This window comes from Rhizophagus irregularis, chromosome 2 (genome assembly GCF_026210795.1).
Source record: "Rhizophagus irregularis chromosome 2, complete sequence".
Classification (NCBI taxonomy): Eukaryota; Fungi; Glomeromycota; class Glomeromycetes; order Glomerales; family Glomeraceae; genus Rhizophagus; species Rhizophagus irregularis.
This window is the reverse complement of record NC_089430.1, coordinates 6,058,095-6,072,274: the sequence shown is the minus strand read 5'-3', so window position 1 is coordinate 6,072,274 and position 14,180 is coordinate 6,058,095. Positions and strand designations below refer to the sequence as shown.

General features: G+C 27.0%; 6 protein-coding genes across 6 annotated transcripts; 1 reads left to right on the top strand and 5 right to left on the bottom strand.

Annotated features, from left to right (window-relative positions):
• Positions 1-2,685: 2,685 nt before the first annotated feature.
• On the bottom strand, positions 2,686-3,553 carry OCT59_012619 (uncharacterized protein; the record flags this gene model as incomplete). Its single annotated transcript, XM_066134615.1, has 5 exons — positions 2,686-2,813; positions 2,868-2,969; positions 3,032-3,153; positions 3,226-3,400; positions 3,466-3,553. 5 exons carry the CDS (start codon positions 3,551-3,553, stop codon positions 2,686-2,688), a joined length of 615 nt encoding a protein of 204 aa, XP_065989865.1.
• A 755-nt stretch (positions 3,554-4,308) lies between these two features.
• Positions 4,309-5,965, bottom strand: OCT59_012618 (uncharacterized protein; the record flags this gene model as incomplete). Its single annotated transcript, XM_066134614.1, has 8 exons — positions 4,309-4,454; positions 4,543-4,614; positions 4,766-4,801; positions 4,880-4,943; positions 5,013-5,074; positions 5,275-5,462; positions 5,533-5,762; positions 5,891-5,965. 8 exons carry the CDS (start codon positions 5,963-5,965, stop codon positions 4,309-4,311), a joined length of 873 nt encoding a protein of 290 aa, XP_065989864.1.
• Positions 5,966-6,242: 277 nt separating this feature from the next.
• OCT59_012617 (uncharacterized protein) lies at positions 6,243-7,211 on the bottom strand (the record flags this gene model as incomplete). Its single annotated transcript, XM_066134613.1, has 2 exons — positions 6,243-6,679; positions 7,169-7,211. 2 exons carry the CDS (start codon positions 7,209-7,211, stop codon positions 6,243-6,245), a joined length of 480 nt encoding a protein of 159 aa, XP_065989863.1.
• Positions 7,212-7,291: 80 nt separating this feature from the next.
• On the bottom strand, positions 7,292-7,519 carry OCT59_012616 (uncharacterized protein; the record flags this gene model as incomplete). Its single annotated transcript, XM_066134612.1, has 1 exon — positions 7,292-7,519. The coding sequence occupies one exon, from the start codon at positions 7,517-7,519 to the stop codon at positions 7,292-7,294; it is 228 nt and encodes a 75-aa protein (XP_065989862.1).
• A 4,448-nt stretch (positions 7,520-11,967) lies between these two features.
• On the top strand, positions 11,968-12,231 carry OCT59_012615 (uncharacterized protein; the record flags this gene model as incomplete). Its single annotated transcript, XM_066134611.1, has 1 exon — positions 11,968-12,231. One exon carries the CDS (start codon positions 11,968-11,970, stop codon positions 12,229-12,231), a length of 264 nt encoding a protein of 87 aa, XP_065989861.1.
• Positions 12,232-13,537: 1,306 nt separating this feature from the next.
• OCT59_012614 (uncharacterized protein) lies at positions 13,538-14,017 on the bottom strand (the record flags this gene model as incomplete). Its single annotated transcript, XM_025312183.2, has 3 exons — positions 13,538-13,725; positions 13,800-13,884; positions 13,958-14,017. The coding sequence occupies 3 exons, from the start codon at positions 14,015-14,017 to the stop codon at positions 13,538-13,540; spliced, it is 333 nt and encodes a 110-aa protein (XP_025164421.2).
• Between the last annotated feature and the right edge of the window lie 163 nt (positions 14,018-14,180).

Here is a 14,180-nt window from a genome sequence, read left to right as displayed (position 1 = left end):
AAGTTTGTTATACATTTTCTTTACTATAAATTTATAATGTAATATAAATATGTTATATTAAAGTAAACTTAATAATAAAATTATAGTAATTGGTAAATTATCATATCAATTATAAATTTTTACAAAATTTTCATATAATATTTATAAAACATGATATCACATATATACTTTCATATGTCAAATAAATAATAAAAACAATATAAATATCTTTTTATATATCTAATTTTTATTGATTATCTAGATACAATAAAAATAATTTATTTTTGGTTAAATATACCAAATTGCTAAAAGTTAAATTGCATTAACTTGCCATTAAGTGATTGTAAAAAGATAGTATACAGCTTATTGGATTGTATTGAGATGTATTAAATGGTGGATTTATACCTTTAGGATTAATAATAAATAATAAGATATTAACATTTTTTTGAAAGAATTTTTTTGTATTCTTAAATAATTCTAAATGCATTCAATAACTTCCCATCTATTAATGATAGAAACCACTATTTAACAATTTAACTTATCTTGATGAAACAAAGCTAACAAGCTATAATTTATTTTTCTATGATCATTGGATTATGATAAGTTACCTTATAAACTAAATTTGGATTATTTTTTTGCATAAATTTGAGCTAATTTTAAACTGAGTCCATTTGGTATAAATTTAACACAAAAACTTTCTATAAGAATTAAAATATCTATATTCATAATGCCGGCCAAATTTACAAAAACTGTTCATTTTTATAATTCTGGTCAAATTTGCAAACCAGACATTTATGTCCATTTTATAATTCTGGCCAAATAATTCTGACAAATTTTGCTGTGCAAAATTATTTTAAACCTGGCCAAATTAATCTTGAAAAAAAAATTGCCTTTTTTATAGTTATAAAGTGATATAAAATATTAATTAATAAAGTTAGTAAATGAATATGCAGTCAAAAATTATAAAATTGTCTTATTTATAATTAAATTACTGAATGGATGGGTGCAAAAAATCAAAAATCATGGACATAAATAATGTTTGTGCTTGACAAAGGTTATCTACCATAAGACAAAGGATAAGCATAATAGATATCACAGACATAAATGTCTGTGCTTTACAAAGATTATTATAAGTATAACAAAAATCACGGATATAAATGTCTGTGCTTGATAAAGGTTATCATAAGACAAAAGATAAGTATAATAAATATTATGAACATAAATGTCTGTGTTTAACAAAGATTATCATAAGTATAACAAAAATCATGGACTGTGCTTGATAAAGGTTATCACAAATATCACAGACATAAATGTCTGTACTTGACAAAGGCTATCACAAATATCATGGACATAAATATCTGTGCTTGAAAAAGGTTATCACAAATATCATGGACATAAATGTCTGTGCTTGACAAAGGTTATCATAAATATCATGGACATAAATGTCTGTGCTTGACAAAGGTTATCATAAATATCACGGACATAAATGTCTGTGCTTGACAAAGGTTATTATAAATATCACGGACATAAATGTCTATACCTGACAAGTAGTATCATCATGAGCAATTGACAACAAATATCATGGTCGTATATGACAAGGAGCATCATTAACAAATATTACGGACATAAATGACAAGGAGTATCATTATAAGCAATTGACAACAAATATCATGGTCGTATATGACAAGGAGCATCATCAACAAATATTACGGACATAAATGTCCGTATCTGACAAGTAGTATCATCATGAGCAATTGACAACAAATATCATGGTCGTATATGACAAGGAGCATCATTAACAAATATCACGGACATAATGTCCGTACCTGACAAGAAGTATCATTATAAGCAATTGACAACAAATATCATGGTTATATCTGACAAGGAGCATCATCAACAAAAATCACGGACATAAATGTCCGTACCTGACAAGTAGTATCATCATGAGCAATTGACAACAAATATCATGGTCGTATATGACAAGAAGCATTATCAACAAATATCACGGACATAAATATCTGTACCTGACAAGGGTATTATCATGAGTAATTGACAACAAATATCATGACCATATCTGACAAGGAGCATCATCAACAAATATCACGGACATAAATGTCAGTACCTGATAAGGAGCATCATTATGAGCAATTGACAACAAATATCATGGTCGTATCTGACAAGGAGCGTCATCAACAAATATCACAGACATAAATGTCTGTACCTGACAAGGAGTATCATCATGAGCAATTGACAACAAATATCACAGCCATATCTGACAAGGAGCATCATCAACAAATATCATGAACATTAATGTCCGTATATGACTATAAGTGAGTATAATAATATTAAATTAATTAGCATGATTTGTTTCTATGACACAGCATGACAAGTCAAAGTATATCACGGACATGGGTTAAAACCATGGGCAGACCACGAAGGATATAACCTAGACACTTGAGACATGAAATGTAAGGTTAGAACCTTTGTTGATCGGTTGAATGGGGTGGCAATAATCTAGTTATTGGTTATAGTGGATAAAATATTGTATCACCCCTTTGGGGTGAACGATATTTTACCCCCCCTAACCAATAACTATTATTTAATGGATTAAATAAAAATTATTTAATTAAATAAAAATTATTTAATTAAATCAAAATATTTACTAATTATAAACTGGTTTATTTATTTCATTATCGATACATAAATCTAATTGTTTTTTAAGGCTAATTTTGCTTTTTCATTAGCAATTTCAATAGTCTCTACTTCAGCCACTGATTTTTGCAAAGCTATATCACGTTCTTTTAAACTCATTTTTCGTTCTTCTATTTCAAGCTCTAAACGCAACCGTCTTTCTTCAATATCAACCTTTTTTGATCATGAATTATCACTTTCAAATTTATAATTATTTTCATCAATAGATTGGATTTTGGATTGGCCATATTTCCTTTTTAATGAATTTTTATCTTCTTTATTCTTTTGATTTCGTTTTTCTGTAAATTAAATTATATTAGTTATTTAACTTTACATGTTAAATTACAAACTAAAAGTTTACCTTTTCGATTTATTGCAAGCAGTTGCCTTTTAACTTGGCTTTTATCTTGTTTTGTATAAGGGACAGCTGAAAAGTCTTGAATTTCGATTATTTTTAAATGACGTTCATCTAATTTTTGACCTCTAAATTTTAAAAAATATTTAATAATTAAATTTAATTTTTACCTCTATATAAAATATATTTTAAATACAAACCGTAAAATAGCTGATAAAAGTTTTAGCTGTTTTCCAGTTCTATTAACTAGAGAGTGCGCAGCTTCTGCTGTGTTGGTATTATTTCCATACCGATTCCATATTTCAACATCCATTAATGATGCTGAAGAATTAATTGTTGCTAAAATGTGAGGTCTTTGATAATAGTCAATCCAATCTAATTTTAAAAAACAATAAATTAAAAATTAGATTTTTTTTTAAAAAAAATATTTAGTAGTATACCTTTCACGCCATCTTCATCAGATTTTTCAATATCTGAAAAAATTTGATTTAATTCCACTTTGCTTTCTGCTTTTAGTAACGAAATCATCTTTTTTTAATCGGATCACTAAAACGTTTATTATTCACATTTCTAAAATCAAAAAAAAATCAAAAATTAAATAAAAACAAATAAATAATATAATAATTATTATTTTTGAAATTTTTACCTTTGAAAATGTACATGACATGACTTAAAGATATTCATAATGTAAACTTCCCATTCGCGTGTTGTATCTAAACTATGTAGTGCCAATCCCAAACCTTTCATCTGCCCCATATCAAGATCTCCTAAAATACAACTCCATCCATTACCATGAATATGCTTAACTTAAACGGGCTTTCCAGTTAATTGTTTGATAATATCAAACAAAGTTATAAATAAGCGGCAATATCTATCTGAGGAATTCACATTTGTATATATATGACAATAAGACAAAACTAAATAGAAATACATAATATTAATAAATTTTATTATTTTTTTTTTGTTAAAAAAAAATAAATATTTGATGTTTACTTACTTAGATTGTGATAATCGTCATATGAATTTATTTCAAACTCATTAATATTCCCTTTAATACGTTTAAAGGACAAATCAATCTGAAAACATTCAAGATGTTGTAATAATTGTGCTTGTCTTTCAAGCATACATACAATAAGAACAAGTCCATTCCCAAAAAAATTTAAAGAAAATCAATTATTAAATTAAACTATTATAACAACTAAGATAATTAAATCAAATAAATCAAAAGCTTACCAATTTTATGAACAATAATTGTGAAGGTCAAATTGTTTACTATATACGCTTTAAAAGACTCCTAAGATATGTTGTCCAAAAGGATAAAGATTCTTGTAAGTTTTTGCAACTAAATAACGTAATTTATCAATATTATTTAATGACATATGGATCTCTTGAAGAGTTTCTTTATTGAAATATGCTTTTAGCATATTTCCTAAAAATAATTACAATTTTTGATTAATTATTTGCGATTATATATTAAAAACAAGTAATTTAATTATAATTCATTATTTTAATAATACCTTGAATTATTGATCCAGATGTTACTACATCATCTTTTTCAATTGCTTCTTTAATCATCATTTGCAAATTATCTTTGATATTATCCAGAGTTCTTTCAGGAGCGAGGTGGTGGTGGGTGATTATGTACACCAACACATATAAGCGCAACAAATAGACATTCTTGTAGATCATTAGGAATAAATTTGTACATTTTAACGTTACATGGCTTATTTACAATTTTACCTTGCATAACACTACCATCACAATGGTGAATATAAGCTTTAAATATGAATTGGTACAATAAATAATATGTATTAATTAATTAATTATTAATATATAATTAACCAAATAACATACCACATTTTTTAGTTCTAGAACTTTTTGAAATAATAGTAGAACATTGGTTTGCATTTCTTTCCGTCTTTAAATAAAAATAAAAAAATTAATTAAATAATAACGATAAAAATTAAATTCAATAATATATACTTACAATAGCCTCTCCATTGAATAATTTGCGTAATAAATCAATATCAATTTTTTGAGTATCAATCTCTATATATCTGTAGGACCCCGAAATATACATAAAAGGGTCAGGTCAGAGTTTGCGTATAATGAGTCAAAAAAATCATGTAGATCATTCCTTTTATGGATAATCCCAGCCAAAATAATATTTCCTAATTTAGATAATGGCTGAAATTATCGTAATTCCGGCCCTGAAAGAATGCGTATTTTGGACCACTTCTGGACCTGACCTCTACATATATATTTCGGGGTCCTATATCTGTGCCATTTCTCTTGAGGCTTATAGTTAGTACATCCAATAATCCAACGATATTTGTAAGATTCTTTTTCCAATAATCGTATAAGTTTAGGTTGTCCAGAACAAGTGATACCATTTTGCTTAAATTTACATTGTAAATCTTGAGTAGCAAGAAATATACTATAATTAAATAAGAAATTATTAATTAATTATGTTTAATTAATTAAAAATTAAATTAAAAATTACTTACATATATGTATAATTTTCTTTATTATTTTCTTTATTGTTTTTATTAATTTGTTTGAAAATATCAGATTCAAAGTCTACTTCACAATGTTTAGCATTTATAAGATCAAAATCAGCAAAAGAACAATGTTTGATTCCTTGGCATTCTCTTACATATTTTGTAACAGAAATGTTACCAAAAAAAGGACACTTCTGAATAGGAGAGCCACTACCGCTACCAATAGAATACTGTATCTAAAAGTAAAAATCATTTTAATTAATTAATTAATAAAAAGAAATAAGCTGTTTTAAGTATTAACTTACGTCATTAAATGCATCCATATGATTTTTCCATCCTTGTATACTAAAAACTGTTGCAACACCATTGCAGGATATTCTATAGGTATAGTTGAATAAATAATGGTTAATACACCAAGATTTTTCGTAAAATATGCCATTTCTGCCTCTTTTATACTTTCATTATCACTACTAGAATCAATTTTTTTTTTTTTTTTTAAAAACTTTATTATATATATAATCATGTCCTATTATAATCACGCTTACTTACATATATAAACTTACAAAATATAAGATAAACAAATACATATAAGAATTAAGCATTATGAAACAAGACTACTTTTCATAAAGAACAAGTCGACCTGTTACCTAAACGATCACATCATTGTTAAAAACCATGATGCAACCTCAAATTCAAAGGTAACTGTCATGATCTACCTAAAAATTTGCCCAATAACCGCCTTGATGGAATGCTAAATCATTCCATTTATTCCAATTACTTTCTAACATCTTACAGCCAACATCTTTAACACCCATTTCAGTGCGTTTACTATGTGACTTAGCTTTTTTATCTTTACCGCTAATACCGCACCGCTTTTCTTCCTTTATTTGTAACTCGTTCCTTAGTTCCCAAATAAGCACTTTGAATTCTAATAAAACTCTTCCAGTTATTTGTTTCAGTACCTTATACAACAATTTTTCTTCAATTATTTTATAGCACTTTAATAATTCTATTAACTGACAACTGACTTGATTCTTCATTAAAAATGTAAAATCATATAAACATCCAATATCCCATATACCAAGCTCATTAATTTTAATTTTTAATTCTTGTGTATCTATATCATCTCTTGAATACTCCTGTATAATTTTAGCTAAAAAAATTTTTAATCGCTACACGTTATAAATAACGTGCATATATGTAATGATTCTTTCTTTATTAAAAAAGCTGTATGTACATACTATCTAATACAGAATGATGAAGCGAGTATATAATTAATTCATTAAAACTACTAAAAGAAGTCTATATATTTTTCTTTCAAATAAAATTTGCCATATGTAAATATAATCAAATATGGAATGGTGTGAAACTACAAAATAAATTCAATAGACAATCTGTCTATATATTTTTCTTTCTAACTTAATAGCCTTATGTAAATATTATCAGATAAGGAATGATTTAAAATCCAAAAATAATTATTCATTTTTTCTCATTTGATAATTTGTTTCTTTGTAATTAGCCATCCCACAAAAGAAAATAGAAAAACAAAACAAGAATAACTAATTACTTATTTATACCTTCTTAACACCACGAGGCGCTCTTTATCTTACGAGCCCTTATTTTACACTGATCAATAACATACTTATAAGACAAGTTATAAACAAGTCTTTTGTTTCTAACTCCATTATGATATATCGACAGAGTTTTAAGATCTCTGACACTATTCAACTCCCTATGAAATTCAGGCCTTGTAATCGGTGTTTCTCTATGTAGTATATATTTCTTGCCAGGAAAGCATGTTATCCTGTTCTTTAATATCTAGCTCTTGAAAATTTGTGGTAATATTGTCGACCATAGTATTCTTACCAGCACTGGTCGACTGTTCTGCCACCTTAATACCTTTGCGTTCAAAAGCAGCTTCTTTTTTCTTTCTTATTTTTATTAACCATTCCTTCAACAGTGAATATTTTCTCAAATTATCTTCTTTCAACATGTTGTATCCTGATCTACTTGTAACTTGGTCTAACAGAAACTCTAATTCCTTGTTTGATATATAATGTTTCTTAAGAATATCACATCTTCGTTTCAATCGATATTTGGAAACTATTGGCTTTGACTCAAATCCATTATTAGTGTACAGGTCGAAATGCTAAAAATCGGCAAAAAAAAATGGCGCAAAAAGCAGTGGCTATTCTTGGTTATTCTTGGTTATTCTTGGCTGTTTTTGGCTATTTGCGAATTAACCTATACTATTTGTAAATAGTTTATATAAATTTGCGAATAGTTTATGCAATTCTAGCCATTTTTTTTGCCTGTTTTTGGTCATTTGATGTGTGATGTAATTCCATTTATTTTTATTATTTTTGAGGCTATTCGTAAACCTCTTTTTATACTTCTCTTGTTCTTTTATCATTTTGAATTGTTTGTTAATACCTAAATTCAAGTATGTAATTAAATAGTTACCTGTACCACTATCTATTGAAACCTTTTTTGTATAAGCAACGCCTATGTGTTTACTTACTATTTGTTTACTTTGACAATAATTTTTAAACGTATTTGGCATGGAAGGTGTAGGTGTTACTATCACCTTTGAACGACAATTTTGACATACTTTCCTATTGTTTGACATTACATAAGCACAGACATTACTACAAAATGAATATGAAATATAGAACCCCAAATACCATATTCATTTACTATAACTAAATTTAATATAAGTTGTAGTCTGTCTATTCTTTTCTTGTTTCTTTAATCTATTTTCTATCGCTACAAGTTTATCTAATAATAATTGACGTATTCTACAAAAATACTTATTTCTAGCATTTAAATCAATAGGCAACCCACAAAATACACTTGTCAAGTATTTTGAAATCCTGTATTTAGTATTCATAATAGCCCTATCAGAACTAATCTTAAACGGCTTATCATATTTCTTTACTATCTGTCTATTATTGGTAATAATCATCAATGTATCTTTCTCTTTCTGTAACGAATCCACATGTAAAAGAATGTAGGACTTTCCTTTTCAGGTGGAGTAGATCGTATCCACCCCGTGTACTGTTTCACTTTTTCTGGATGGAAAAAGTATAGCCGACTAAAATTTTTTTATTCGGCATCCTATATCTAATTGGTGCACTGTATTTACACTTTCTTGTGAAGAAAACTTCGCAAGAAAACCACAAATTTTTTTCTACAAAGGACTAGTAAGCCCTTATAAACCTTTGCAAACTGAAAAGAGTGATAATCAAAAGTGTGTTGGTTGAAACAAGGAACACTTTTGTTTTAATACTGAAGTGCTAATTTTCTAGTAAATTAACGAGAAAAAAGTGTATTATTTCTTATGTGAAAAATGGACGTGAACGGTACAGGGAAGAGTTTTTTTTTTTCACTACTAGAATCAATATTAGTAGGTAACATCTATATAATAAAATTTGATTAGTTTAAACTATAATTTTAATAAAACTTTTTTAAATTTTACCTGAATATTCTGAGCATCCTTATTTACATCATATATTTCCTCATCTATAATCTCAATTACCTCCATTTTTTATTGAAAGAAAAGTTTTTTTTACAAGTATTTTGAAGGGTATGAAAAAAAGGTGAAAAGAAAATAAATTTTATGTGATGCGATTACAATAATAAAGTATCATTTTACGCATGTAAATTTGATTTAAAAAGGGTATCATCATCACTCATAATCAAATTTGTTAATAACCCATATTTAAAAAAAAATATGAACCTAATTTTAGAATAAAACTCATTTGTTATGCATAAATCACCGATTGTAGCTAAATCTTTTCAATCTATTTTTCCAAAAATATCATATTAACATAAAAATTCTTCCATCTGAAGTATAATTTTACATTACTCCTATCTATAGTTACTTGAAGGGAAACTTTATTAACTGTAATAATTTGAATTAATCAGTAAAAATATCAATAATTAATAATACAGCAATAATGAATTTTCATATATAATTACATACCTATTCCCCCTTTTTTCTTTTTTTCTCAAACTTTTTTAATATAGAAAAAATTGAAAAAAGTCAGATAAATTTTGAAACTTTGTCAGATTTATATAAATTAATGTTGCACAATTAAATCAGGTTCTTATTTATGGAATCAACAATATATATTTGGTAATGTTTATCAAAGATCTTGAGATTTTCGATAAATGAAAGGGGTAAAATTTAATAAATATTACGCCATTTATACAAATTCAATTTATTTATACAGTTACAGTATTTTCATCTGGAATTTTATATTGCATATATATTAAAATTAATCAATCTAATCAGATGGTATTATTGGAATTTAACCTGAATTAAAAAATACTATTAAGCCCGTATGTTATAATCATATATTTTTCATAGCAGTGTATAGATTTAATGACATTATTAATTTCTTTTAACATTACAATATATGGGTGGATTCATATAGTTTTCTTTTCCTTTGTTTTACTTCTTCCAAAAAGGATAGTTTCTGATGTGATATCTGATGCAAAATTTTAATTTAAATAATAAATAACAAAGCTTTTTGGAAATTTTATTTCTCTATTTATTAACAAACATTGCTTAATAAATATATACTAAACACATTTCAAAATAAAACATTATCTTCCTTTTCTTTAATCTGAGAATTTAACGAATTTAACTTTAATTAAATAATTGTATTAATAAATAAATTAGATAGCAATTACTGGCATTAATCAGTAGACATAATTTAATAAATGAACATATTTGGATTATTACCCTATTAAAAGTTTAATAAATCGATTTTTAAATCTAAAATTTTGAAATTTTGATGCATAATCAATTATATCTTTAATTCAAAAGTAATTATATCAGATCTCACAGTACATTTAAATTAATAAAAATCGTTAATAGATACCTTATTATGTTATTATAAATTCGTTTATTATTAAAAAATATATCTTCTGACTCTTGAGATATTATCAGTTTGGAGTAAAGTGAGTCGGTCGGGCTACAAAATAGATATTTAGGAGTTAAAGAAAACAGATTTAAGTTTGAAATCATGACCTATATTGTGATTTTATTGTTATGGGATCCATTTAGAACGTTATCTGTCATATGATTGATGTTCATTTTTTCAGATTTTTCTGAAAGCACTATCGCAAGAAATAAAGTTAAAATAAATTTACAAACATTCCATAATGAAAAACAAACAAACAAATAAATATAAAAGGCTAATTTCATTTCTTAATCCTTTGAGAAGTCCCAGAAGGCATACTACAAAAAAAAGATCCATCAGAATTTTCACTAAATTAGATATTCGAAAGATAAAAAGAAGTTTTACTAATATATTCAATGTAAACTTTGCTTTAAAACACTAATAAATCACAAATCTAATTATGTTTCTGATGGTCAAAAGATAAACTTCCACCTTTGTAATAAATAACTTTTAAATCTTAAAATAAAAGAAAGCTTTTCATAAATAAAATAAATAAGTAAATGTTTTTTTTATTTATAATGAGTAAATTAAGTATTGAGAAATGGCAGATTTCGGTTTATTACAAGTTAAAATGGTAAAAATTTAAATTTAAATTTGCCCTACTATCAGCTATACGATAAAAAAAATTTTTTATATCCACCATTAAAAAGTCCGAAGTATAACATGCGGTTTATCTATACCAAGTATAGTTAGTATTATACTTACTATACTTATCGATGTGACACTATACTATACAACATCGGAGGTTATATCATACTCATTATCTATATTATCTAGAGGATCAAGTCCAATACTTTTGCATCTGAAGATAATCCCCTTGCAAGGTTTGACATTCCACTAAATCTGCAGAAGGAGATATTATACAAATATATTAAATAAGCAAAATTTTGCTAATCAAAAATGTTAAGAATCATGATGTGATATGAAGTCATGTGACAAACCTTAAAGAGACTAGGCAGAGATGTAAGAAAAAAAGTGTCTCAGCTGATGAATAGAATCTGACTTCATTAATACTAACTTTTTTTCATAATTATAAAAAATTGGAATGGGAGAGGAAATGAAGCTTAAAGTCTTTGATTTCCTGGTTATTTATATTGATCCTCAAAAAGCTTGAGACTTAGATTGGGATCTTGCTTTACAGAAACTTTATTACAGACCTGAGGGATATTATCGGACTGCTGAAAAAATGCAAATGGCTTGTAAGAAAGCCAGATATGGGTTTATTTTGGCTGTTATAAAAAATTGGCTTAACAAACAGGCTTTACATCAGATTCACAAGCCTCGGCCAAAATTTATTCAATACGCTTCTTTCAATAATATACGAACATTGAATGAAGTACACCAGAGTGATACTACTCCTATGCCTCATGATAAAGTAAGTAATCAGATTTATAAGTATAGGGGCGTTATCAAAGATATTGCAATTAGGTATCGTTGCAGTTTTGCATTGACTGATAAAACAGCTACACAGATGGCCAGAGCAATTCAGAAAATCTATGATGATCCTAATAATCCTCTTAGCTATCCAAATACTTTTATTGTAGATAGAGGTACCGAATATATGGGCGAATGTAGAGATTTATTACCCAGTTATAATGTAAGAATTCAGTATGCTAACTCTAAACGTGATATAGCTATTGCTGAACGTGACCATCAAGAATTTGAAAAACATGCTTATTTTTGGCAAGATACTGAAGATTTTCATTTGCCTTTAACTGATAGATCCAGAGTATAGATTAAAGGACTTCGTATAAATGATGATATTTACAATAATACTCCTACTCGGTTAATAGGTATATCTCCTAACTAGAGCTCCGCACGGGTCGGGTCGGGTCGGGTTACTTGGTTAACCCGAACTGAAATTTTTTTTCAGGTCAGGTCGGGTCGGGTAAACCGTTCTGACCCGATCTGACCCATTTGACCCGAAAGTATTCAGGTCACTTTGGGTAACTCAGGTTGCCCGAAGTTTTATTATTAAATATTGTAAAAAAACATTTTGTAACGTTTTTTACTTTTGTTTTTATATATGAAATGCCGAAACTATTTATTTCAGTGTTTTTCCTTTTGATTTTACATGTAAAAACGCTGAAACTGATAGTTTTAGCATTTTTTTTTCGACTTTACATGTAAAAATGCCAGAATAATTAGTTCCGGCATTTTTCTTTTTGATTTTGCATGTAAAAACGCCGAAACTGATAGTTTCAGCGTTTTTTTTCAATTTTACATGTAAAAGCGCCAGAATAATTTGTTCTGGCATTTTTCTTTTTGATTTTACATGTAAAAATGCCGGAATAATTAGTTTCGGCGTTCTTCTTTTTGATTTTACATGTAAAAACGCCGAAACTGATAGTTACGGCATTTTTTTTCGATTGTACATGTAAAAATGCCAGAATTATTATAAGTTTCGGCGTTATTTAATTTATTTGACCCAAATATATGTCAGGTCAACGAGTCGGGTCGGGTACCGACCAGCACTGACCCGACTTGTGTCAGGTCATGAATTTGATGACCTGACCTGAATATTTCGGGTCAACCCATCAGGTCACCCGATCTGTCGGGTCAGGTTGCGGAGCTCTACTCCTAACAAGGCTGTAAAAAAGCCCAGTAAAAAGTTTCTATCATGTTTTTGTATAAAAAATGTAAAATATGTTAGTATAATGAATTTAATACAATTATGAGCATCCATTTATACGAAATTTGTAATAAATATGTAGAATTTTTATTTAGCATTTGAAATAAATTTGTATATTATTTATTAGATTTTTGTAAGAATAATATATTAAATATGTATTAATTTTGCTATAAAATATAGTACTATACTAAAAATAATTAATAAAACTATTTTTTACATTGCTTCTTATTATATTCTTGTTTATTATCATCATTTTTTTGTTGTGTTATATTACATTTACGATTAGAACGTCTTACTTGAAGGATTTCTTCTTGCTTTTTATATTATGTAATTTTTGTGTTGTTTTACGCTTGCGACCACAATGTTTTACTTGAGGAGCCTCTTGATCATCTTTATGTTCATCAGTTTCTCATTCTTTATCACTTTTTTGTTGTATTACGTTACACTTGCAACTAGAACGTATTACTTGAGAAGTTTCTTTTTGTTTTTCATTATTATGTGTTGCTTTATGCTTGTTACCATGATCTTTAACTTGTGAAACTTCTTGATCAGTTTCTTGTTCTACATCACTTTTTTGTTGTATTACTCTATCAACTGCTTTCAATATATAATATAATTATTAGTTAATTATTTGTTAAGAATCTATAAAATGCATTATAATTTATACTTACTTTGTGAAGGTTCATTATTAAGTTCTTCCAAACTTTTTATATTTGAGCTGTTAAATTCCAATAATGGCATTCTACAGTAATAATGCTATAATTTCAAAATATTATATAATTCATTGATTAATTTACAAAAAAAAATTCATATAATATTTAAAAATTACCACAATTTTTTGTTGATAAAGTTGATCCGCTTGTTTGTTGTTCTTCTTCATTGATTTCATCGTTAGATTTAACCACTTTTCTCTTAATTCGTAATTCGGCAATCACGTGTAGTATTTTTATAATTAATTTTCGGGGGATTTTACTATTTATAGATGCAAATGATTGTCAAATACAAGAAATACCATACTATTAAAAATTTTTCTAGAATAATCCAATTGTACT